The sequence below is a fragment of the Tamandua tetradactyla genome, chromosome 14, assembly GCF_023851605.1.
Source record: "Tamandua tetradactyla isolate mTamTet1 chromosome 14, mTamTet1.pri, whole genome shotgun sequence".
Classification (NCBI taxonomy): domain Eukaryota; kingdom Metazoa; phylum Chordata; class Mammalia; order Pilosa; family Myrmecophagidae; genus Tamandua; species Tamandua tetradactyla.
The window spans coordinates 36,742,893-36,770,460 of NC_135340.1; the positions used below are offsets into that span (position 1 = coordinate 36,742,893).

General features: G+C 36.5%; 1 protein-coding gene and 2 long non-coding RNA genes across 11 annotated transcripts in view; 1 reads left to right on the forward strand and 2 right to left on the reverse strand.

The window, feature by feature from the left end:
• LOC143655841 (uncharacterized) overlaps positions 1–27,568 on the forward strand; it is a 97,367-nt gene that overhangs the window by 33,051 nt on the left and 36,748 nt on the right. For 2 of the 9 annotated variants that reach the window (XR_013162286.1, XR_013162285.1), the window contains exons 2-3: positions 3,086–3,130; positions 25,014–25,088. This is a non-coding gene — a long non-coding RNA (uncharacterized LOC143655841). Of the gene's footprint in view, positions 1–3,085; positions 3,131–12,338; positions 12,401–16,716; positions 17,034–19,303; positions 19,599–25,013; positions 25,089–27,568 lie in introns of those variants that run through there. The other 7 variants (XR_013162293.1, XR_013162287.1, XR_013162291.1 and 4 more) reach the window with 5 other exon arrangements.
• On the reverse strand, positions 4,447–5,400 carry LOC143656485 (olfactory receptor 11G2-like). The gene has a single exon (XM_077128593.1). It carries the CDS (start codon positions 5,398–5,400, stop codon positions 4,447–4,449), a length of 954 nt encoding a protein of 317 aa, XP_076984708.1.
• On the reverse strand, positions 5,644–14,792 carry LOC143655846 (uncharacterized). Its single transcript, XR_013162296.1, has 3 exons — positions 14,711–14,792; positions 7,100–7,224; positions 5,644–5,824 (listed from the first exon to the last, which is right to left on the reverse strand). It is a non-coding gene; the product is annotated as an uncharacterized LOC143655846 (long non-coding RNA).

The following is a 27,568-nucleotide window of genomic DNA, read 5'->3' on the forward strand; positions in this document are numbered from 1 at the left end:
TCAAGGCAATAGCGGAGAGGTTTGCCATGAATGGGTGGGGAACACCACATTTTTTAATTGGAAAGTCTAAGTCTGGAAGTAAATGTATGTGTGGGGGTAAGAAACTTTTTGTTATGATTATGAAAGGCATCATTGAGGGAGGTCACAGTTAAAACTTGTTTTAGTATAGGTTTTCCAAATTATAACTGAGACGAGTTCTTGGGACATAGTTTGTTAGGCACTGCCTAGGAAGGAATAATAGAGAACAGAAAAAGGGAGACTTGGAATCAGGGACAGACTTGTCAGTTTGTATAATTTAAGTCTCTAGAGCAAGCAATTGGTGCTTGATTCTGACAGGAGTCTGAAAAGCTGGGATATTTATCCAAAGGCTCTCTCCACTATTAGTTGATGTTTATCGCTGGGAGCATTGATCCCCTTATATTCTGGCTGCATTTGTCTAGTTGACTGGGCCCAAGAGGCTTTGGGTAAGTACCAACGGCAGAAAATGAAAAGACATATGTCACTGTGGAGGCTGAACACTGTCACAATGAGTCCAAGCTAGCCACTGTCCAGGAAGCAGTAACCAAAGGAAGAGGTAAGCAGAATGGATATAATGCTGGACATCAGAATTTTTACTGTAGCCCCTTATTTGCACTTCTTAGATCCATTTGTCTCTCTCTTTATGACTCTTCAAGGTTTTGACAGCCTGCAATCTACAAATATGATTTAATAAATAGCATTATAGATATTCAGCATTTCCATTCTCCCCTACTCCTTCTAGATGTATCTCATCTACTAACAGCAATTCAGATGATATAAGGGGATGTAAAATGGAGCACTGTGTTAGTCAGTTAACCCGAACCAACAGGAGAGATCTGTAAATGTAAGATTTAAAAAGGTGTCTAATGCAACCACGGGAATGGAAAAGTCCAAAATCCAAATGAAGGCTGTGAAACTGGCAGCTCTGATGAAAGGTCTGGATGAGCTCCACAGGAGAGGCTCTCTGGCTGAAGAAGCAGTGAGTCTTTCTTCTTCCTTAAAAGCCTTCAACGGATTGGATTATCTCATTGTGGGAGACACGCCTTAGTAGATTGCAGATGTAATCAGCCACAGATGCAATCAACTGACTGATGACTTAATCAACCAGCCATTAAATATCTGTACAGCAGTAGTCAGGCAAGTGTTTGCCTGACCAGATAACTGGGCATACTCATTTGACCAAGTTGACACCAGACCTAACCATCACAGGCACCTAGTCCTTCATCTCTGGCAATACCTTTGCCAAGTTGTGCATACTGCATTTTCTGGGTTCATTGCAATTACTGGGCATGATAGCACTGAAAGATACCATTCTGAGCTCTCTGAGTTTCAGTCAATCTCCTCCTTATTTGTATTAGGTATCAGCAACCACTGATAATTAGAACATATCCCACTGACCAGCATAGTGACTTCCTTGCCTATTGTTCTTCCACCAAGAGAATTTCAAATAGAAGCAGCCATAGCTTCAAGTTCAGTAGAACCCATTTTTGGTTCCTTTGGTGGAAGCATCCTCCCCCATCTTGGTAACCATGATTTAACCAGCAGGCAACAATGTCACAGAATCAGCAAGAACAAATTTTGTTGATGCATCACTGGATATTATGGAGAGTAGAATCAAACTTACTCCCACCACTTGGTTGCCAAATTGTTGTATTTTGGCTATTAGAGTGGCTTCCTTTTTGGTTATACTAACTGTGCATAACACATTCCCATGCTGTTGAGGATAAAGCCCAGAATTTCAGTGTATCATTCCTAATCTAATGTCATTGCTTACCATTGTGTTTTCTGGAGCCCCCTCTCCCTCTTCTCACTCCTTAAGATATTTTACAATGTCAGGAGAAATTTTTGTCATACTTGGATGTGCTGCTACTGTTGTCTAGTGGGTAGAAGTCAAGGGTACTTCTAAACATAATACAATGAGCAGGATACTTCCCATAACATAGCATTATCCAGTCCAAAATGTCGATATTGCTGAGGTTCAAAAATATTGGCTAGCTCTTTTCTCTTTTGTAGCAAGCTTTATTGAAATCTATTCTTATGCCATATAATCCATTCAAAGTATACAAACAATGGCTCACGGTATCATCTCATAGTTGTATAATAATCACCACAATCAGTTTTGGAGGTTATCCATTGCTCAAAAAATATAAATAAAAAATAAACATTAAAAAAAAACCAAACACCCCATAACCCCTATACCCCCTATTGTTGACCCTGGTATTGATATGGAACATTTGTTACTACTGATGAAAGAAATTAAGATATTACTGTTAACTCTAGTCCATAGTTTGCAGTAAGTATATTTTTTCCCATATGCCACTCTAGTATTAACTCTGTGAAAGTGTTTGTACATTTGTTCTGGTTCATGAAAGAACTTATTTATATTTGTAGTGTAAATCACAGATATTATCCACCACAAGGTTCACTGCCTTATACATTTCCATATTTTAACCTATAGCTTTCCTTCTGGTGACATATACAACTCTAGACAACCCCTTTCAGTCACATTCACAGACAGTTCAGCACTATTACTAATCCTACTAAAACATGATACTGTCACCTCTATCCATTTTCAAATGTTTAAGTTCAACTTAGTTAAAAAATTCTGTACCTATTAAGCAACCACTCCCCAATCTCTAGCCTTATTCTATCTCTTGGTAACCTATATTCTAGATATTATGACTATGAGTTTAGATAGTATAATTAGTTCAAATCAGTGAGACCATACAATATTTGTTCTTTTGTGTCTGGCTAATTTCACTAAGCACTACATCCTCAGGATTCATCCATTTTTTTGCATGCTTTAGGACCTCATTCCCTGTTACTTCTGAGTAATATACCATATTCTGTATATACCACCTTTTTTTTATCCATCCATCTGTCGATGGACACTTTGGTTGTTTCTGGCAACTGTGAATAATGCTGCTATGGATGTTCATGTGTAAGTATCAGCTCACATCCCTGCTTTTAGATCTTCTGGGCATATACTGAGTAGTGGGATTATTGGGTCATATGGGAACTTTATATTTACTTTTCTGAGGGCCTTGGTTATCTTTTTTTTTTTCAGCATGAGCAGGCTCTGGGAATCAAACCTGGGTCTCCAGCGTGGCAGGTAAGAATTCTGCTACTGAACCACCATTGCATCGCTCTTGGTTAGTTTTTAGAGGTGCATTCAGAAAACATTCTATCAAGTAGACTGCTTCCAGGGGATGCAGTGCAAGATAGGTCCAGTGAATGCTGTGATCATGCACTCAGTGCTTCGTTGCCTTTAGCTGGGACCCATAATAGTAAATCAGGCATTTTATAATTATGAGGATACTGACACAGGCAGAAGATCTGAAGGAAAAAAGCCAAACCCTAACCAGAGAAAACTGTCTTGGAGGGGACAACTCTTTGCAACCTCCAGAATGAAAGAATTTTGATATAATCAATTTGCCACCAGTTACTAGTTTTTGTTACAGAATGGTGCCAATTGAGTGCTTAGCATTGGTTCTTCTGTTGGAAAAATAGAAAAAAAAGAGCAGCAGTGACTTTATCAGCCTTGGCAAGAGAATGACCATATTTTGTGGCTCATCACAGCTTCCAGCTCTACCACTTTCTTTGTTGGCAGTTTGTGGAAGCACTGAGGTGAATGAGGACAGATTTAAGAGTTACTAGAAGACTCATTCTTTATACCTGACTGTTGCATGCCTCTTCTGTCAAGCATACTTTCTGAAGGGAATTGCTTTGAAAAGCAAAAATCTGCATCCTTTGTGCTCATTCTCATTGGTCCATCCAAATGTCTCCTCATCAAACATCCTTTTCTTCTGATTTTCCTATCTTGTTCCTTTTTCAGCAAAGCATTCAGTGTTCTGAGTAATGCTCATTCTTTATAATTGCCACGTGTTTCTATCATATTCTAAAAAACTGACTCACTTTAATTCCTAATCCTTATATTGTAATTTCTTTGAAAAGTCACTTACTATCCAGTCAATGCTGTTGCTCTCCTGTTCCTTGAAGCCTTAAAGACCTCTTGTCTTTCTTCTAAGTGACAGGATAATAATACTTTGGCAAGTTGGAACACTTGCAAAGATGAATTTTCTTTTTCAGTCAATATTTATTAATGGAGACTTATTGACTTATAGGATTAATTCCCAAAGAGTAGCTTATGATCTCTATTATATGAGAATAAATTGCACTAGTGCTCAAAATACAAAACAGACATCTGCTCTTTCTTTTTTTCAAAAAATGAATTACATGGAGAGGGACTGATTTCTCTTAAGACACACAGTAAATCACTTATTTGATATATTTTCAACACAAAATCTATTTCATATTAAATAAGACCAGAGCATCTTGTGGTAAGTGTGTTTAAGATGATAATGGGTCCTGCTATAATAATAATAATAATCACTCATAGCTTATAAGTTAAGTGAGTTCTGTGTTCATTTATATTTTGTGAGTGGCTTGTTCAGTCCTGAAGACTTTCCTCAAAGCAGCTTTCATCTCCTTGTTCCTAAGGCTATAAATTAGAGGATTACAGAATGGGGTTACCACAGAATAAAACAAGGTGACAATTTTTTGTATTTTTGCTGGGTGTCCTGAACCAGGGCTAACATATGTCACAGAAACAGAGCCAAAAAACAGGACCACCACAGTTAGATGAGAAGCACAAGTGGAGAAAGCCTTGTGTTTGCTTGCAGCTGAGGGCATCTGTAGCACAGTCAGAATCACCAGAGCATAGGAGCAAAGGATGAAAAGGAAAGTGCCAATCATGAAGATAACATTGAAAGTAGAGTAAATAAACTGTGTTGTGGTGTCTACAGAACAGGACAGCTTCATCAAAGGGACAGGATCACATATGAAATGATTGATGATGTTTGGGCCACAATAAGGCAACTGTGAAATGAGTAAGACAGGGCCTAGGAAGAGAATGAAACCACCTGACCAAGCGAAGATGATGAGGCCAGTGTACAGCTCTTTAGTCATGATGCGTGGATAATGCAGGGGACGGCAAATGGCCAGGCACCTGTCAAAGGCCATGATGCAAAGGTAGAAGCCCTCATCACACCCAAAAGAGAAGAAGAAATAGAACTGTGTGAAACAACCCACAAAGGAGATGGACTTGCTTGTGGAGAGGAAGTTGGCCAACATGTTAGGGACAGTCGTGGAGACATAACATATCTCCAGGAAAGAGAAATTCCCCAGGAGGATATACATGGGGGTGTGAAGGCGCTGGTCCCACCGCACAGCACAGGCTATGGCTGCATTTCCCATCAGAGTCAGAGTGTAGGTTACTGAGAAGAGTCCGAAGAAGAGGAGCTGCATTTCTGGGCTTGAGGGAAAGCCCAGGAGGATAAAGTGGCTAATAGAGTTAGTAGGTTCTCTTCCGGATGCATTCATTAGCCTGGAAATAATGGAGATAGCACCAGTTAACAATGTTTAATGAAGAATATTGTTTTTACCTGGAAACACCAAATTTCTTTAGCATTTATTTGAGAAAGTAATAAATAATGAGGATTCTGCTAAAGTAAAAAAAGTGTGATTTCACAACTCATCCCAGAAGAATGTTTCATTTTAATAGGGTACACATAATAACAGAAGACAATAATGTGATTTGGGGCAAACATTGAATAAGTTCAGGATATTGGATTACACATAAGAAGTTCAAATGTTTGCATTTGATGCCACTTAATCTCTGCTTCTGTATTTCTTCATCTATTTACCAAATAGGATATTTATGAACAAATCGGTGCATGCAAACATTCTTTCTAAAGAATTATATAAAGCCAATTTAGTAGGTTCTCTTCTGGATGCATTCATTAGCCTGGAAATAATGTAGATAGCAAGAGTTATCGATGTTAATGAAGTATATTGTTTTTACCTGGAAATAACAAATTTATTTAGTATTTATTTGAAAAAGGTGTAAACAATGTGGTTTCTGCTAAAGCTACAAAGTATGATTTCACAACTTGCTGCTGAAGAGTACTGTTTCATTATAATAAGATGCAAATAAATAATAAAGGAAGAAAACATGATTTGGGGCAACCATTAAATAATGCTCATGGCTTTGGATTATACATAAATGGTTCAAATGTTGTCATTTTGATATCTCTTAACATCTATTTGTGTATATATTCATCTTTTGTTTACCATACAGGGGTTTTATAAAAGTTCAACACATGTGAATGTTCTTCCTAAAGAATTGTGTAAAGCTTATATTCTTGTTAGTCAAAATGGTAAAAAAAAAGGGAGGGCAAGTCACATTAAGATATTTCTTAAGGCTCTGTCTTGTTGTGGTACAGAGCTCAGACAATGTTCCTCTTTGTTCCTACAGTGGTATAAAATATTGATAAAAGGGGTCTTTCTGGTTCCAGGATATATGTCTTCTATAGGACCTTAACCTGAACACATATTGTTATAGAGAAAATGTTTCCTCTTTATCAAGCTAGCTGGATTCAGCTCTATCACATGGTTTAAAGCTTTGATTCACTTTCATATAAATGTATGAACTAGAGCAACTGACCTTAGAGCCACCATTCCAATGACTGAACTGCTGAAGGTGGATATACTTTGCCAATTTCACTGAAAAAATGTTGCAAAGTAGATAAAAGTTTTTATTTGTGTGTACATTTATATATTATTTTTCTCATAGTGTGTTCTATGGCATTTTTCTCTCTTTTATACCATGTGAAAGGCACCTTAAAAATACCCATCCTATGTATTTTCCTATTGGAACAACCTTGAAACATGGAATGCCTTGCTCCACTCACTCCTTGAACCTCCTCCAAGTTTATTTCTTTCTCCTTAGTTTTTTATTGTTGAATCATAGTTAACTTTTGTGCATCTCATCCTTTAAAACTCAATCCTTGGCCACCACATTTGGCCCCTAAAGTGAAAAGACTGCTATTTCATGTTCTTATTGCCTACAGGGCTATGTAGATTGTGTTTGTCATGTCTGCATGCAAGTTGTTGTCTCAGCCTATTTGCTACCCATATTGATCACATCATAGAAGCTGGCATGGAGGCTCAGCACCATCCTTTTTCAGATTATTAGAGGTTTTCATTTGTTGGTTTTTTTCCTGTTGGAGAAATATTTTACCTTGATCATCTGTGATTGTGTAGAACAATTCATAAAATGCTTAGAATTTTTCATCTGTGATTGTGTTGCCTGGTCTGGACACAGGAAACTATGATGGTAGCAAATCTTGTCATTCCAAAACAATTCTAGAAATACCAAACAAAGTATCTTCAAGTTGAGAATATTTAAATTGCACTTATGTGGAGATATTTAGTACAAAATTATTCATAAGTGAGGAGAGGTAAATAAGAATATGAATGGTAATGTAAGATATAATTAATATTAACATTTCAAAATTAATGATACCTGTGGGATATTTGCAAATTATTCTGCTAAATTCTTTATTGAAAAAATGTTCAGTTGTGCAGGTCTTAGTGGTTATATAATTTCTTTGTAACTGGTTTGCTGGATTTTTAAACTAATTTTTTGTCCTCTATACTCTGACCTGTCCTAGTTCCTCATGTCCTGTTCTCAGCTATCACACTTCGTTATCTTCCCTGACAGTGGGACCCTAATCATGGTATATCAAATCAATATTAATACCATATTGTTTGCATCTCTTGTTAAAGCATTTCTAGGGAATGCTAACTGTATAAAGTTACTATTCAAGGAAGAGCCCATAATTTCAACAAATAAAAAGAACACATGTGAATGGTTTTGTCATTGAAGGAAGAGTTATTTTACATCAAGCCAAAGCACATTACGCTAGTGAAACTGAGAGGAAGATATAGGTTGGGAAGAAGAGATACCAGTGGATTCAGCAGTTTGCCTTGTTTTCTCTATTGAAGAAGTAAAATAAGTCTTCATATTGATATTCTACCATCAATTTATCAGTTACACATTTCACATGAAATCCTCAATCTTTTTTGTAAGCATTACTCAATAATATTTTAAAAGGATAAGGACTAAATGAAACTATTTCCCAAGACTCATGGAAAAGAGTAGAATACATTTAAGATTCACTACATGCACTTTCTTCTAATCAAATATTGATATTGTCAGAGTATGGAGAAAGCACTTGCCCGTAAATCCGTTTATGCAGGAAACCCAGCATTTGTTGTAATGTGATATGCAGCTTTAACTCATTCCTTGGAAAAGTGCTGAGAAGATCAGTCAGAGAAGGGAAATAACATACTACCACACAGGGTGAGAAACATGAGCAGGATTTTCGAAGAATTGAATGAACAAGTTTATAACCTGCCATGAGTTGTAAAGAGTGAATCATAAAAGATATTTCCCTTCAGATTCAAAATTCATTTTTATAGTCAAGATGAAAACCCTGATGAAAGTTATTGTACATATCTATTTATTTACCTCATGGCCTTTAGAGATTTGGGACTCTCTCCCCTGATAGTTTAAAAAGAATTTGTTCATCAGATGAGATCCTTCTTTGAATTTTAGTCATTTGTTATGAAATCCCAAGCCTTGCGATTCCCTGAGGAAAAGTGCACTTGTGGAACTGTGTTTTTACTTTCTCTTGTGCTTCTAGTAACCTGGCATTGGCAAAGGTTTTTAGGGAATAATTAAATAGTAATAGACCTTGTCCTTATTGTTACAAAAGGAAGATCTTCTGTTAGATTCTGTTTCATTTTTAAAATTAATATGCTTTTTTTCCACCAAGTCTGAGATTTGTGGTTTAGAGATGTGTGAGTTGTACTTTTTTTGAACACTACTCAAAAAATGGCATTTTAAATGCTACAGTGATGTAGGTTTATTCAACAAACATTCATTGAGTGCTTAATGGACACTGGGGATAATGTGGTAAACAAAACAAAAAATTCCTGCTGAAGTCAATTTAATTTAATTGGAGAGGCAATAGAACACACTAAAGAAAATCAAATCAAAAATATAATTTATTTCTCCATCTGAGAAAAATGAAGCAAGGGATGGAATGGGGCATCGAATTTGAGTGCAAGCCCTGTAATTATAAATACGGTGTTAAGGAAAGGCTAACAGAGATGTGAACATTTAAGTGAAGACTTGAAAAAGTGAAGGAACAAGCTGTGAGTGTACTGAGAGGGTATTACTTTGGGCAGATCAGCTAATGCTAGGAACCAGAGTATGCTTGATGTGTTGGGTGAAGAGTGAGGAGGCTTGTGTGCTGGAACTGGGTAGACTGGGGTGATGGACATGGTTCTATTATCTCCCACTCCTGTTATCTCCATTTCTTCTTTGCATACTTTGGAAGTTCATTGTAGTTTTCAACTTATATTCTGGATTTTGAAAGTTTTCCAGATTTCAGTCTTAATCAATTCTCCCACGTAATCTCTTAGAATTTAATCAGCATCTGCACAAATCTTCCTCCAAAATAGTTTTGAATTTTTTGATTACAGTCAGATAGAATCTCTGAAAAGTTAATTCTCAGTTATATTTTGAATCTCAGATATATTCAATGATATACTGTAATGTTCTGTTTAATTTAAGTGCTTTATTTTTAAATTTCTAAAACACAAAAGTTTCCTGTTTCTACTGATGGGAGGCATAGTGAAAGCAAGAGAACAACTCCTCTCAAGGGCTTTTTTCATGAATCTGTATTAGATAGTGCTGTATTTTGTCCTGTCATGGATGCCTATTTGCTGCTTGTGATACAATAAATCTTTAATGAACAAATGCATTGTAGTTCAATTTTCTGGTGTCTTTCCTTCTATCACATAGTATTGCTCTCAAAGGTACTCCTTTTAATACATCCAACATGTTAATCTCTATTTTAAAGTCTGCTTCCTGAGGAAGCCAACTCATGTCATTGGTCTTTGAAAGCTAATGTGGGAGACTTTGGAGCTGGCTGCAGGAAGCACATAGCTCAAACATGCAGTGGATCCTAAATGAACTGTAGCTAGTGTCTGTCAGCTAACTGGTTTCCTCACAGCAGATAAGGAAGTTATTTCTTGAAGAGAGTTTGAATGTCACACCTCATGGTTGTCATAATCGTCACATTTCTTTTGTCTCTTGTGGTCTGGACCAGTTCTCCAGTCACTCCTTTACTTCCCTAACTTTGACATTTGGGAAGGTTACAGACCAGTTAATTTGTATGCTGTTCCTCAATTTGAATTTCTTTGCTATATGTTAAGATTGGATTTAGACTATGTGTCTTTGGCAGATAGAGCAGGATAGTGAAGTTGCATTCTTCTATTGCATTCTATGAGATGGCACATGATTAAATTCATCCTATTTCTCATAATTTTCACTTGATCACTTTAGTAACATGATGCCTACCATACTTCTCCACCATAAAATTAATCTTTTCTCTTTTGCTTTTAGCAGATTGCTAAACATACATACATACAACATACAATATACATTAAAACTATGTAAATATCTTGTTTCTCATTAAAAGTTCATTTCTTTATTTATATCCATATGGACTCATATTTCCCTATTTTTTTGACTCCTGTAAATCTGTTGTCTTCACTAAGTTGATGTTGAAATTGACCTGATTTACCTGGTAAGAGTCTATTCACCATTGCTTTTGTGTATTTTTGATATGCCCCCATAAATCTTTAAGCAGATTTTTGTTTTTTAGTAGAAAAGATATGTTCTGACTTAGGTTGTACTTTTTGTAATCCAGACCTCAAGGCAGCCTTTTCCCTAGAGTTCTCCTTCCTTGTATTAGAACATGTTAGGTGTGATAATTACTATTGGGCTATCTGTTTCTAGGATCTCATTGTTCATAGGTTATTGAGACATCACTGCCTCCTCCCAGAAATAGATTCATTTCTAAATTTTCCCTATATGTTGAAAACCCTGAATTCATACTGATACATTCAATTCTGTTTCAACACATTGGGTTTATTCTAATTGTCACCCTTTCTGTATTTGTTACTCTTTTTTGGCAGTGACAAACCAAACTTCCATTATCCTTAGCTCATTAACCTATTAAATAAATCCCCTCGTACAGAAGCAGTCTTCAGTTTTTGTCAGCATATCTTCCCTGAACAGAGTCTCCTTGTCCTGCTTACCTGATACCCCATATCAGGCTGCTCTCACACTTGGAAAATTCCCTAACCTTTATCTGTTTCTAAAACTGCAAGCCCATTTGCCCCTCTCTCTCACCTTACTTATCACATCTGGGCTCTGATAGTCCCCTCTAGGTTACCGCAGGTTAATTCTCCATCATAGATACCTACCTTTTTCTTCCAGCCCTGATGGCTTTGTTGTTGAATAATTAGGGGAAGGAAAGAAGAATATGATATGAAAATAGAAGAGAAAAAATCTACCTTCTTTTGAACAGGAGTTAATATTGTACTTATCCTGTGAGGTTGGAATGAGATCCAAGAATCTCTTTCACCACTTTAAATGACAAGATTCTGAATTAATGCCTGCTTACATAAGGATATGAGACTTTTGCAAAGAAGTTGAATATATTTCCCATATGGGAAAAATGTGTTTAGTCATGCTTTGCAGGTGGACAGTGTTAAATATATCCAAAGACGGTTCAAAGAATATCTCCAAAGCACATGCTTTTTTGTAATGTGACCTTGCCATTTTCCCATCAAGTTGTGGGATCCACCTCCCTTCTGTTTTAGTATGGGCTAGTTCTGATCCTTATTGATCAATAGTACGTGATGAAAGTGAGGCTGAGTGACTTCTGAGGTTTGCCTTAAGAGATCTGGGCTTCCTCCAATGCCTGTTGGGTCATGCAGAGTAGGACATGTTGCTCCAGGTGACAGAATCACCTGAGCATCTGGCCAGCAGCCAGCACTGACTCATATCCATTTAAGTGAGCTTTCTTGGTAAAGTTTCAGTGCACTGAAGCCTCCAGATGACCACAGTCTGATGCCACACCTTGTAGAACAAAAGAACTGCCCAACTGATTTGGTATAACCATAGATAAGTGAGAAATAATAGTTATGCTTATTTTAAATCACTATGTTTTGGGTGGTTAATAACACAGTTGTAGATATTCAAAATATATGCGACCCTGGAGCTTGGAATGTGAACATCTGAGTGGAATTTGTTGACACTGTGAATCATGACTATTTGGTCATTCAGCCTTTCTCCTCAGGAGGTGAAACTTGTCCTCCATTGTCTGAGAATACTATTCGTCCTCAACATCTCCTGATTTGAAGAGCAGATGTGTTTCTCTTAGAGAGTTGCTTCATTCATTTCTCATTGTTCTGAGTTTATCATATGGAAGGGTCATTCTATTTTTGCATGAGAACACTGTGTAATCCACCTGGAATTATAAGTTTATTTTAGGCTTTACCAGAAGAAATATTTTTAAATCTTAATTTCTAATGTTTCATCTCTGATTCTTCCAAAGCTCATTGAATTACATCATCCTGTCATCTGAAAATAGGAGCAAATAAACAGGTGCAGACTAAGGTACTCTGACAAGATTTTTAAGTAAATGTTTCATAGATATTCCCTTGCAGGATCCAGAGAACAGATATGTGGGTTTTGTAAAATAATTATACATTATTGCCTATAACACTTTGTCTATAATTTAAAATATTTATAGATCAAGCAATAAGATTTATGGTCCTTTTTTGTACCGATACTTGCAAAAAGTGAACATTGAGTCAGGACAGTTAAGAAACTCCAACATTTATGTACTTATACTTTTCAAAAACAATTTTGATTTCCAAGGGTTGGGAGTCCTGTTACAGCACTGACACAAGTTGGTGCTCATAAAAGGTACTCATTGATTTTTACATAAAGGTGATTATTATATAAATCTACCTGGCTATTTTTTCCTTTGGGGCACTGCCACAGGAGCAGCAGGACCAATCACATTGCATCACTCAATTCACCAGCCTGTTCTACTGTTCTACTTTGCTAGCTGCTGGAATGCAACACACTAGAGACGGATTGGATTTTAATAAAAGGGGACTTATTTTGTTAGTTCTTCAGAGGAAAGGCAGCTAACTTTCATCTGAGGTTCTTTCTTATATGGGAAGGCACAGGGTGATCTCTGCTGGCCTTCTCTCCAGGCTTCTGTGTTCCAACAACTTTCCCCGGGGTGATTTCTTTCTGCATCTCCAAAGGCCTGGGCTGAGCTGCTTGTGCTATGATGAGGTATGCTGAGCTGCTTAGGCTGTGCTATGCTGAGCGCTCTCATTTAAGCACCAGCCAATTAAATCAAATATCATTCACTGCAGCAGGCACACCTCCTAGCTGACTGAAGATGTAATCAGGAACAGATGAGGTTCACATACCATTGGCTCATGTCCACAGCAATAGAACTAGGAACCTTCACCTAGCCAAGCTGACAACTGAATCTAACTACAACATTTCCACCCCTTGTCAACTACATTCATCACCTTAAACAATATTAAGGTGCAAAAAATTCTCTTCTGGCTGTGGACCTATGAATCTCAAAACAAGTTATCTGGTGTCAATATGCAAAGGAAGACATTCACAGGATACAGCTTTTCATTTCCATAAGGAGAAATTGGAAAGGTCACAAGAGTTGCAAGACCCAAACAGTTCTGAAAACCTGCAGGGCAAACTCCATTGGATTTCAGTGTCTGAAAGTTATTTATCCTTCAGCTTTAGAAAGTGGTAGTCCCACCATTTCCAAGGGCCTATGCAGTGGCCTGCCTCTTTCTGAATCAATCTCAGGGGACATTGAGGAGACCACCTTTTTCTCGACTCCACTCTCTCCAGGCATCAGGGCCACACCTGGAGTCTGCTATTTCCAGTGAACATCATACTCATCACCATTTGGACTTATTTCTTATGCAATTTTGTCACTTCAAGCACCTTACTGGATGAATTTTATTTTAGAGTTGGTCTCTTGGTACAGTATAACTTCATTAAGAGAAGTTGGATTAACTTCTCATTAGTAGTGTTGGATTTTTAGATTCTCCAGATACAAGATTAATTAAGCTTAGCCTTTAGGATCTCTCAATCTATTTATTCAGTCATTGTATAGGACAGAAGTCTAGGAAGTCTTTTATGGCAAAAATACTTACCAAGAGCAGAATTTTATAACCAATTATTTTTAGCTAATTAAGTAAATACACTGTCCTCCCATGCTGATGGTGATGCTTCTGAATTTTCCTTCTTCAGTTAAGCTCTTTGTGATTCCCTTCAGGACCATACTCATTATTCTCCAATTTTGTGCACATTGGCCCAGAGCCACAAGGAGATAGGATAAGCCTCATCATGTAACTGAAACTCACTGAAGCCTTGGGTTTGAATGTAGCACATTCTCTCTGCCCATGCTCCAAAAACCAATATTGGAAATAATTTAGAGCATATATCGATAGTGATGCTCTAAGGAGTAACTAGGTTTCTTCTACCATTTCTGCTCTACCTAAGCACCTAACTCAGGGACATTACAATTTTTGCACTTTGGAAAAGCCCCTGTGGTATGTAGGAATTTGTATTCCATTTCAAAATATTTTGACATTCAACTCAACGATTATCATGTGGAAAACATCTGTTGTTTCTCCGCCATCTTGGTGGCTATCTAGCTAATTTAATATAGATTTTCTGGTATTAAAATAGTCTGTATACTTGTAAATCTGTCCAAATACCTTTGCATTTAGTCTAAACTGAAATGTACCTCAGAAATCATCCTCCATGAAACCACATCACTCCAGGAAGCTGTTGGGAAGTCACCATTTCTGAACAAGTTGTTTTCCCCACAGGTTTTGTATACATTTCTCAACCAGTTTTAGGTTCTACCTGTTTTTACTATTACTCTTCAATTCTTCCTTCAGTCTTCTTTCTTCTCTTTTCTTTCTCTTTTACCCTTCTCTGTGTTCTCTTCCAACAATTGCCATGGCAACCAAACTTCTGTGACTTCTCCAGTGAGCTCATTGTTTGACTTCTGCTCCATGTGAGTTTAGTAGATAGCTGGCCTCAGGCAGTGAAGCCCTGGGAGTGGTCCAAGTCCACAAGCCTGAATGTGCCAGGAGAATACTAAGCTCAGTCACTGTCAGGTAAGACAAATGATTTTAGTGTGAAAGAAGAACAAGCAAACAGAAAAAATCCTTCTTTCTGATCAAGAAATGATTAGCTAATGTAAACAATGGATTATAGTTAATAAGACAATTATAATATTCTTTTGTCAGTAGTAACAAACACACAACACTAATGTAAGATTATAGGACCATCACGCATGGATTCCCATATACCACCCAACTACCAACCCTTGCATTGGTGTGGAAAATTTGTTACAGTTGATGATAACAGTTTTTTGTAATTGTTATTTTTTTAATCATAGTTATATTTGTTAAAATTGATGAAATATTATTAAAGTAGTACTATAACTATTGTCCATAGTTTATTTAGAGGTATTTTCCCTCATATTCCCAACCTATTATTATTACAGTTTTCTTCATGCATGTATTTATTTTATTACTCCTCTAGTCATATACTGGAGAAATGGTGTGTCAGTCACAAGGTTTTTATCATCATAGGGTTATGCAATAAATACTATATAGTTTTACCATCATGATCAAAGATCGAGGCTACTGGATTACAGTTAAACAGTTTTAGGTATATTCTTCTGGCTATTATAATGCACCACAAGCTAAAGGGAAACATCTATATAATTAGTGGTCCTAATCATTTGTGAAATCCTAGTTTCTCAGTTACACCTCCAGCCTCCCATCATCATTCCCTCAATCATCAGGGATATCTGGGTGATGACCATTTTAATTTCCTCATGTTGGAAGGGGAGGTTGATCTTATGGGGTAGAGGAATGAAACTGGTTTATGTTCTTGGAGAATCTGGTACCTCTGGGTTTCAGAGTTTATCTGGCACAGGAACAATCTGGAGGCCTTAGATTTCTGAAAAAATAAACTTACAAAGTAAAACTTTTATTAGGTCTTGGATAGAGCCCATGGTATACTTTAGGGGTTTCAGGAATGCTGTTGCTTGAGGCTTGGCATACTGTGGCAATTTATAATATCTTCTTGAAGTTTGCATAACTTCAAGAATAAGTTCCAGAATGACCTCTTGAGTCTATTTGAAATCTCTTGGCCACTATAACTTTATTTTGTTACTTTTCTTTTCCCGTTTTTTTGGTGAAGAAGGCATTCTCAATCCCATGATGCAAGGACCAGGCTCATCCCTGGGATTCATGTCCCACATTGTCAGGGAGACTTATATGCCTGGGAGTCATGTCTTGTGTGTGGGAACGTTAGTGATTGTATTTACAGAGTTGGCTGAGACAGAGTAACAAAAGAGGTTCTCTGGGGGTGACTCAAGCGTAGTTATAAGTAAGCTTAGCTTCACCATTGAAGAAATAAATTTCATAAGGGCAAATCTCAAGACTCATGGCTTGGCTTGAGAGAATATCAGGAATTTCCTATGTGGGAAAATTTAATAGTTCCACATTTTTCACCAGTCACTCGAAGGGTCTTTGCAAATACATTGTAATTTTCTGCCCCAAATACTCTAGCATGTATTAGGGTATTACATTAAGCAGTATAAAATAACAAAGTCCTCTAGGTTCCATGTAATTAGGTTGTTTAAATAAACTGACAAGACAGCTTAAATTAGATAATTTGCTATGAAAATGTAAATTTTGTACCAAATAAGCAGCTTTTCTTTTGGCCTCACACCGAAGTTAAAGTTTTAACATACAGAAAAAAATATCATCCTTCACCCTTATTCTAATTTACTTTAGTTCTAACCATGTCCGTTTCATTCATATCTCTAATTAAGTCTGTCTTTTTTTCAGCTTCTTTAACAGTGTCTGTATGGAGTAATTCTAACTTTCAAAGCTGCAGCACTCTAACTCAGAGACTCAAGTTTCACACAGAGACCTAAAGTTCCAGAGAACTACCTTGTTATACACAAAGAACATAGCATCTAAAAATTTAGAAATGACAATTAAAACTCAGGAATAAATGTGACTGCTGTAAGAGCATCCAATCTAGGAACTTTTCCAATGAGCCTTATCAAATATTTTGTATTGCTTAATCATCAATTGCCCAATCTCTGCCCACTTTGTATCCTGCAATAATCAGTGCTGTCAAATAAAATTCTCAAAATTTGGTTAGTGTAGTGGGTTTATATTATTAAAAGCATACAATATTTGACCTTCCTTTCTGGCTTATTTCATTCCACATTATGTCCTCAAGGTTCTTCCACCTAGCTGCATGCCTCATGTCTTTATTTCTTTCTGCACCACTCAGTAATCTGTTGTATGTACATACCACTGTTCTCCCTTCTCCTCATCAGTCTATGTCTCCTTAGGCCACCTCTGTCATTTGTGAATCACAACACTGCCACTATGAACACCTGTGCAAATGCCTATTCATATCTTTGTTTTCGGTTCTTCCCAGTACAAACCTAATAAAGGGTTGAAGGAACTTATGGCAAACCTATACTTAACCTCTTGTGGAACCCTTATTCTGCCCTCCAGAAGGGCTACACCATCCTATATCCTTACTAACAGTGAGAAGATACATCTCTCGCTCCACATCTTCTCCAGCATTTGTATCTTTATCTTTGTTTTTTTAAACAGTTTATTCAGACATCATACAATCCATCCTAAGTGTCCAGTCAATAGCTCCTGATATAAGCACATTGTTATGTATTCACCCCCAGAATCTTTGTGAGAACATTTCTATTTCTTCCACAAAGTAAGAAAAAGAGAATAGAATAGAAAAAAGAGGAAGAAAAGAAAAGGAGAAACAACAACAAAAATTCCATACCCTTCCTTTATATCCCCCTCTTACTGACCTCTAGCTTTGGTATATTGCTTTTGTTACATTCAGTGGAAGAATATTACAATGTTGCTGTTAACTATAGACCCTTGTTTGCATTAATTGTATTTTTTTCTATATAGTATTCCATTTTTAACACCTCACAAAGATGACATTCCTTTGTCCTCCCTAATGTAAAAACTTTCTTATTTGTACACTTATCACTGTCACTGTCCATTCTAGGTTTTGCTAAGTTATGCAGTCCCAGTTTTTGTATTCTGTCTTTCCTTATGATCTTATACATTCCCCTATGCTTCCTCTTCAACCATACTCACACTCAGCTTTGTTCATTATACTTACAATATTGTGCAACCATGATACAGTATTGTGCTATTCATTTCTGAATCTTTATAATTATCTTGTTAAACATTCTGTCCTTCAATCTCTACCCTCTTTCGATCCCCTTAAAACTTAGTGTTTTTAAGTTTCTCAGAGTTTTCTCATTATAGTTAGTTTATATTAGTGACACCATATAGTATTTGCCTTTATATTTCTGGCTTATTTTCAATCAACATAATATCCTCAAGGTTTCATGCATCATGACTTTATTCTGTTTTACAGCTGTGTAATATTCTATTATGTGTATATGGCTCTCTTTCTTTATTCACTCATCCATTGATGGACATGTGAGCTGTTTCCATCTCTTAGAAATTTCATAACATATTTATCAAATTATCTATTGCTAGACATTTAAATGGCTTGCATTTTTTCTATTGCAAAAAACTCTGGAGTGATGTTCTCTTAGATTAGATTACTCAACATAGAAATGCTAGATAAAATCTATTTGATTTTTTAGCTCTTTTTGAACATGTATCTTCAAATTGTCCCACTGAATTATTTTATACCTCCTGTTCTGACCAGAAACTTTCCAGTCTTAACATCTCATTGTTTGCATGGTTTTTTACTTTCTTAATAATTAGCCTGAACATAAAAACAAGTAGAATTTTATTGGCCATTTTTCCTCTTTTATGGATTGTTCATTCAAAAAATTTAACTTATTTTTCTCTTTCTGAGTATTTTGTGGAGTGGAAGGAATGATTTATAATTTATAGATGTTATCCTTTATCTATCCTGTATGTGACATTTATGTATTCACTTCATTCATGCAATTTTTCTCACTAAAATATTAAAGTTACTTCATCAAATTTATCAATTTTTTCTCAATTATATTTGCATTTATTTTAATTTCATTTTGGGGAATCAAAATTCCCCAAATTTTACCTAATGTGAATTTTACCTATTCATATCCATGACTACATAGTTTATCAAGAGTGTCTTCTTCATCTAGGTTTTGTGAGGAGAACACTTTTCCTCGATATTGTTAAAACTAATAACATTTTAAAGGAAAATATTATACATAAAGGAAACCGTCACCTTTGGGTAGTCAATATTCTGCTTCCTCAGCTGGTGAATTGCAAAAGGAATTACCTTGAAGTAATAAGGAAAGTGAAATTAAATGAGGAACAGTGGTTAATCAAACTGAAGCAGGAATTAAATACTAAATTTCCCCATCTGTCAATGGGGAATACCTTTTTTTTGTCATTTCTCTCTTTTCAGGGTGGATGGTTAGCTGTACTGGCTGTTGAAAATGCTGAAGGACCTACAAAGCAATCGTTGACTACTATTCCCATTTCCTGAGAACTCATCCCTGCTGTCATGCCTCACTTTCCCTTGGGGGTACCTAGACTTCCCCTGACTTAACTATAGTATGTAAAGATTAATTCCTGGAACATGGGGCACAATGTTTCCAGATTTGAGTTTCTAGGTTCTTGGCTATGCTGCAAGAAAGAATTCAAGGGCCCAGCATAGATCAAGCAAACAGGCAGAAAGTTTATTTAGAACCATGCAAGAATGACATGTGGACACTTTTGCAAGAGGAGAAGCATGTCACACTATGGGAAGGGTTTGTTTTTATAGTTTTTCTGTTCCTTTTGTAATTTTTCCTGGCTATTTTCTCTCCCTTCTTCCTTCTTTGTTTATGCTATTTTAAAATGGCAATAAAAGCCATGGGCTGTTTACTGCCATTTTCATAAGGGTTAACTTTGTCTCTACAACCTGCCTTATCCCTGGAATTTGCCCTTTGCCCATTAACCAGTGACCACCTTAATTCTAATCATGCCTCAACTCTCTATCGGAGAGTTCTAGCTCCCCTTAATCTTAAGGGAATTTATCTGATGGTCCATTTTCTACAGTTCCTTCAAGCAACTACAGATGTATTAAGTTCAGATCCATTAACTTTACTCAGCTTCTGCTTTTTTTTTACAAATGTATTTTAAGTTTTTTAAAATATTTTTTACTGAGAAATCTTTAGTCCATCCATAGTATATATTCAAAGGCTCACAATATCATCACATAGTTATGTATTCATCACCGTGATCAATTTTAGAATGTTTGCATCACCATAAAAAGAACTAAAAAAGACAAAAGAAAAACTTATACATCCCATACCCCTTACCCCTCCCTCTCATTGACTACTAGTATTTCAATCTATGTGATTTTTTACCCTTTACCCCCCATTATTTATTTACTTTTTATCCTTATTTTTTAACTCATCTGTCCATACCATGGATAAAAGGAACACCAGACACAATATTTTTGCAATCACATGTGTTTGCATTGTAAAAGCTATATCATTATAGAATCACCTCAAGAGTCACAGATACTGGGACACAGTTCAACAGTTTCAGGTACTTCTCTCCAGACATTCTAATATACTACAAACTAAAAAGGGATATCTACAAAATGCATGAGAATAATCTCCAGGGTACCTGCTTGGCTCTGAAATCTCTCAGCCACTGAGACTTCATTTTTTTTCTCATTTCTCTCTCCCCCCTTTTTGTCAATAAGACTTTTTCAATCCCATAATGCCAGGTCCCAGCTCATCTTGGGAGTCCTGTCCCATGTTTCCAGGGAGATTTACACCCCTGGAAATCATGTCTCACAAAGGGGTGAGGGCAGTGAATTCACATGCCGAGTTGGTTTAGAGACAGAGGCCATATCTGAGCAAAAAAAAGATGTTTTTTAGGGCTGACTCTTAGCCATAATTATAAATAAGCTTAGCTTCTCCTTTGCAGAAATAAGTTTCATGTGGGTGAATCACAAGATCCAGGGCTCAGCCTATTGAATTGTTTGTCCCCACTGCTTACAAGAATATGAGGGATTCCCCAGATGGGGATGTTGAATATTTCTTCCTTTTTCCCCAGTCCCCCAGGGGATTTTGCAAATATGTTTTTATATCTTTGCCCAAATTACTTTGTGATGTATCGGGGCATCACACTAACCTGTACAAACTGACAAGGTCTCACGTCCTATTCAAGATTCCATTTAATTATGGTGTTCAAATAAACTGACTGTGCAAGTGAAATTAGATAATGTGTTACCAAAATGAAATTTTGCACCAAATAAAGATCTTTCCCTTAGGTCTCACACAGAAGCTGAAGTCTAAAACTATGGGCCATATCATCCTTTACCTTGTATTCTGTAGTCCTATTCAGATGAGCTTCATTCATATCTCTAGTCTGAGTCTGGTCAGTTTTTCAAATTTCTGAACAGTTGCTACATAAGGTAGTGCTGACTTTCATAGCTTCAGGGCTCTAACTCAGAGGCTGAGGTGTTCCCAGGTTTCAGGGAATGACCGGGTTATACAGAAATACCTCAGAATCTCAGAATTTAGAAATAACGGTTACACCTCCTGATTATATGTGACTGCTATAAGAGCTCACAATATAGTACCCTTTACAGTATAGGCTCCAACCTGATAACCCATACTCTTGACTTCAGTTCTCTGATTTGTATATTAAAGATAGCCCATATGAGTGAGGCATAATAATATTTATCTTTTTTATGCCATTTCATTTTGCACACTGTCCTTAAGGTTCTTTCACTTAGTTGCATGTCTCACATCTTCATTCCTTCTTTCAGGCGCTCAGTATCCATTGTATATATACACCACAGTTCCCTCTTCTATCCCTCAGTCGTTGTACCCGTAGGCCTCCTCTACCCACTGCAAATCATGAACACTGCCACTATAAACATCAGTGTGCAAATATTCATTCCTGTCACCACATTCAGTTCCTCCAGGTGTATACCGAGCAACGGGATTTCAGCATCATATGGCAACCCCACCTCCAGCCTCGTGTGGAACCACCACACTGCCCTCCAGAGGGGCTGCACCTCTCAGCTTGCCTACTAACAGTAATAGGTTCATTTCTTCCTCCACATTTTCTCCAGAACTTCTCTCTGTTCATTTTTTTTCTTTTTGGATGCATGGTCTGGGAATCAAACCCAGGTCCTCCGCATGGAATGTGAGCATTCTACCACCCATGCACCCTCCCTGTTCTTTATTATTATTATTTTTTTTAGCATGGCCAGGCACCAGGAATTGAATTCAGTCTCCGGCATGGCAGGCAAGAACTCTGCCTGCTGAGCCACCATGGCCTGCCCCCTGTCTGTTCATTTTTGAGCAGTTTAATTAGTACATCTTACAATCCAATCTATGTAAATAGACATGCCTTCACCACCATAATTTATATGAAGACATTTCCTTTTCTTCCACAAAGAAATCCCCCCTACCTTATTCCCCATTGTCAAAATTTAGTTTTGGCATAATGGCTTTGTTACATTCAGTAGAAGCATATTACAATGTTACTGTTGACTATAAACCCTATATTGCATAGAGTGTACGTTTTCCTGTATAACATCCAATTTTCAATACCTTGCAATGTTGACATGCAGATGTTCTCCCTCATGCAAAAATCTTTTTGTATTTAGACACTTAATAACCATCATTGTTTACTCTAGACATTCCCAAGTTTTACCATCTCAGCCTTTATCCCCTTTCTTCTGGTGTCTTACATTCCCCCAGCCCTTTTTCCTCAACCATACTCACTTTCAGCCTTACTTAAAGTTCTTATATTATTGTGTTACTATCAGATAATATTTTGCTGTCCAGTTCTGAATTTTACAATTAGTCCTGTTGCACCATTGGTATTCCTTCAGCACCCAATCTCTTCCCTCATTTTATCTCCTGATAAACTGTGTTCTTAACTTTAACTCTCAAATTTTATTCATTTATGCTAGTTCATGTTAGTGAGACAATACAGTATTTGTCCTTTTGTTTCTGACTAATTTTACTCAGCATAATGTTCTCATGTTCATCTACATTGTTACATGCTTCATGACTTTATTCTGTCTTACAACTGCACATATGCATATACCACAGCTTGTTTAGCCTCTAGTCTGTTCGACATTTGGGCTGTTTTCATCTCTTGGCAATTGCAAATAATGCTGTTATAAACACTGGTGTGCAAAGGTCTGTTTGTGTCCTTGCCTTCAGTTCCTCTGAATATATACCTAGTAATGAGAAAGCTGGATCATATGGCAATTCTATACTTAGCATCTTGAGGATCACCAAACTACCTTCCAGAGCATGTGTACTATTTTACATTCCCACCAAATTGGATAAATGTGCCTCTTTCTCCATATACTCTCTAGCACTTGTTGTTTTCTGTCTTTTTTTTATAATGGTCAGTCTAGTGGATGTGAGATAATATCTCTTTCTGCTTTGATTTGCATGTCTCTAATAGCCAGTGGTGTTGAGCATCTTTTCATGTACCTTTTATCCGTTTGTATTTTGTCTTCTGAAAAGTGTCTGTTCTTGTCTTTTGCCCATTTTAAAATTGTTTTTTTTGTTGTTGTTGTTGTTGAGTTTTAGAACCTTTTTATATATTCTGGATCCTAAACCCTTATCTGATATGTGGTTTCCAAATATGATCTCCTGCTGTTTAGGCTGCCTTTTTACTTTCTGACAAAGTTCTTTGATGCACAAAAGTGTTCAATTTTGAGGAGATCCCATTGATTTATTTCTCTTTTTCATTTTTCATGCCCATTTGGGTGTAAGGTCTAGGAAACTTCCCATCACAAGATTTATAAGATTTTCCCTACATTTTCTTCTCAAAGTTTTATGGTCTTTGATCCATTTTGAGTGAATTTTTGTACAGAGTGTGAGATATGGATACATGATTTAGCCAGCAGCTGATAATGTCATAGAAGCAGCAAGAACAGATTTCACAAATGGATCACTAGGAATTATGGTGAGAGGAGTCAAAATTACTTCAACTTCTTGGTTGCCAGACTTTTGTATTTTGGTTATTGGGAGTACAGCCCCCTTTTTTGACTGGTGATTAAATAAGTATACACACTCACACATGGTGGAGGACAAAGCCCAGAGTTTGCAAAGCATCATCCCCAAGCTAATGTCACTGCTACCCTAGTGTTTCTTGGCAGCCCCCTCTCCCTCACCCCTCCATGAGATATTTTGCAATGTCAGAAGAAATTTCTGTCACACCTGGAGGCACTGCTAGTGTTATCTAGTGGATAGAGACCAAGGATACTACTAAACATGCTACAGTGAACAGGACAGCTACCCACAGCAGACCATCACCCAATCCAAATGTCAACAATGCTGAGGTTGAGAAACATTAGTTATCTTTTTTAATGCTAATTTTATTGAGATATGTTCACACACTACTACATAATCCAAAGATTATAATCAATGACTCAAATATCACGTGGTAGTGCAATCTTCACTGCAATCAATTTTTAGTGCAATCTTCACTGCAATCAATTTTTAGAATGTTTTCATTACTTCAAAAAGATAAATGAAATATAAACATAAAAAAACCTACAAAACCACATACTCTTTACACCCCCCCCTAATGTTGACTCCCTAATATTGGTGTAGTACATTTGTTACTGTTGATGAAAAAATATTAAGTCATTACTATTAAGTATAGTCTGTACTTTGCAATAGGTACACTTTTTTCCCATATACAACTCTATTATTAACTCTTTGTAGAAGTGTCATATATTTGTCCTTGTTCATGAAAGAATATATTTATTTTGTGGGATTAATCACAGACATCATCCACCCCAAGGTCATTGTGCTATGCATTCCCATATTTTAACCTCTAACTTTCCTCCTGGTTGCATACATGACTTCTTAACAACTCCTTACAACCTCTTTCACAGATGGTTTAGCACTATTACTAATAGTCCCAATAACTTGTTACTGTCACCTGTATCCAATTCCAAACTTTTAAGTTCTAACTAGTTTAAAATTTCTGTACTTATGAAGCATCTGCTCCTCATACTCTTGTATCATTCTATTTCTTGGGAACCTGTATTTTAGATTTTAAGATTATGAATTTACATATTTTTATTAGTTCATTTTACTGAAATTATACAATATTGGTCCTTTTGTCTCTAGCTTATTTCACTCAGCATTATGTCCTCAAGTTTCATCAATGTTATCTTGTACTTCAGGAATTCCTTCCTTTTACTGGTGAGTAGTATTCCATTGTATATATATACCACATGTTGTTTATCCATTCACTTGTTGATAGACACCTGTGTTGTTTCCATTTATTGGCAGTTACGGATAACACCACTATGAATGTTGGTGTGCATGTCTATTCACATCCCTGATTTCAGATCTTCTGAGTATATACTGAGTAGAAGGATTTCCAGGTTATAAGGCAACTCTACATTTTGTTTTCTAAGGACCTTGGTTAGCTTTTAGTAATACATCAGAAAATGTCCTATTGAGTAGACTGCTTCCAGGTGATGCAGTCTAAGATAGGTCCAGTGAATGCTGTGATCATGCACTCACAGTTATACTTTCTTTTTCTGGAACCCATGTTAGTAAATCAGGCATTCTGTAATCATGAGGCTATTGGCACAGGGAGAGGCTCTGCAGAGGTAGAACTCCATCCAGGAAAAAACTGTTTCAGAAGGGAGAAAGCTTTGCACCCTCTAGAATGAAAGGATATTTCCTAAAATCCAATTTTACTGAGATATATTCAGTCACTGAATAATCCATCCAAAGTATCCAATCAATTGCTCACATTATCATCATTAGTTGTGCATTCATCACCATTATCAATTTTAGAAACTTTTAATTTCTCTAAGAAAAAAGCAAAAGTAAATATAAAAGGAACATCTGAAACATCCTATACCACATGTCCCTCCCCTATTATTTATGTATTTGTTTGTCTTTATTGTATTTTTTTTAAATTTTTTTATTAATCAAAAAAAAAGAAAAGAAATTAACACAACATTTAGAAATCATTCCATTCTACAAATGCACTCAGTAATTCTTAGTATCATCACATAGATGTATGATCATCATTTCTTAGTACATTTGCATCGATTTAGGAAAAGAACTAGCAAAACAGCAGAAAAAGATATAGAACGTTAATATAGAGAAGAGAATTAAAATAATAATACTAATAATATATATATATATATAAAGGAAAAAGAAAAAACAAAAACAAAAGATACAAACACACAAACAAACAAACAAACAAAAAACCATATTTCAGGTGCAGCTTCATTCAGTGTTCCAACCTAGTTACATTACACTTAGGTATTATTGTGCTGTCCATTTTTGAGTTTTTTGTATCTAGTCCTGTTGCACAGTCTGTATCCCTTCAGCTCCAATTACCCATTATCTTACCCTGTTTCTAACTCCTGCTGGTCTCTGTTACCAATGATATATTCCAAGCTGATTCTCGAATGTCGGTTCACATCAGTGGGACCTTACAGTATTTGTCCTTTAGTTTTGGGCTAGACTCACTCAGCATAATGTTCTCTAGGTCCATCCATGTTATTACATGCTTCATAAGTTTAGTCTGTCTTAAAGCTGCATAATATTCCATTGTAGGTATACGCCACAGTTTGTTTAGCCACTCGTCTGTTGATGAACATTTTGGCTGTTTCCATCTCTTTGCAATTGTAGATAATGCTGCTATAAACACCGGTGTGCAAATGTCCGTCTGTGTCTTTGCCCTTAAGTCCTTTGAGTAGATACCTAGCAGTGGTATTGCTGGGTAGTAATCCATTCTGCCATTCTGTGTCTTTTGATTGGGAAATTCAGTCCATTAAATTTAGTATTATTACTGTTTGGATAATATTTTCCTCTACCATTTTGGCTTTTGTATTATATATATCATATCTGATTTTCCTTCTTTCTACACTTTACTCCATACCTCTCTCTTCTGTCTTTTCGTATCTGACTCTAGTGCTCCCTTTAGTATTTCTTGCAGAGCTGGTCTCTTGGTCACAAATTCTCTCAGTGACTTTTTGTCTATAAATGTTTTAATTTCTCCTTCATTTTTGAAGGACAATTTTGCTGGATATAGGAGTCTTGGTTGGCAGTTTTTCTCTTTTAGTAATTTAAATATATCATCCCACTGTCTTCTAGCTTCCATGGTTTCTGCTGAGAAATCTACACATAGTCTTATTGGGTTTCCCTTGTATGTGGCAGATTGTTTTTCTCTTGCTGCTTTCAAGAGCCTCTCTTTCTCTTTGACCTCTGACATTCTAACTAGTAAGTGTCTTGGAGAATGCCTATTTGGGTCTATTCTCTTTGGGGTGCGCTGCACTTCTTGGATCTGCAAATCTAGGTCTTTCATAAGAGTTGGGAAATTTTCAGTGATAATTTCTTCCATTAGTTTTTCTCCTCCTTTTCCCTTCTCTTCTCCTTCTGGGACACCCACAACACGTATATTTGTGCGCTTCATATTGTCATTCAGTTCCCTGATCCCCTGCTCAAGTTTTTCCATTCTTTTCCCTATAGTTTCTGTTTCTTTTTGGAATTCAGATGTTCCATCCTCCAGTTCACTAATTGTAGCTTCTGTCTCTTTAGATCTACCATTGTAGGTATCCATTGTTTTTTCCATTTTTTCTTCTTTGTCCTTCACTCCCATAAGTTCTGTGATTTGTTTTTTCAGATTTTCTATTTCTTCTTTTTGTTCAGCCCAT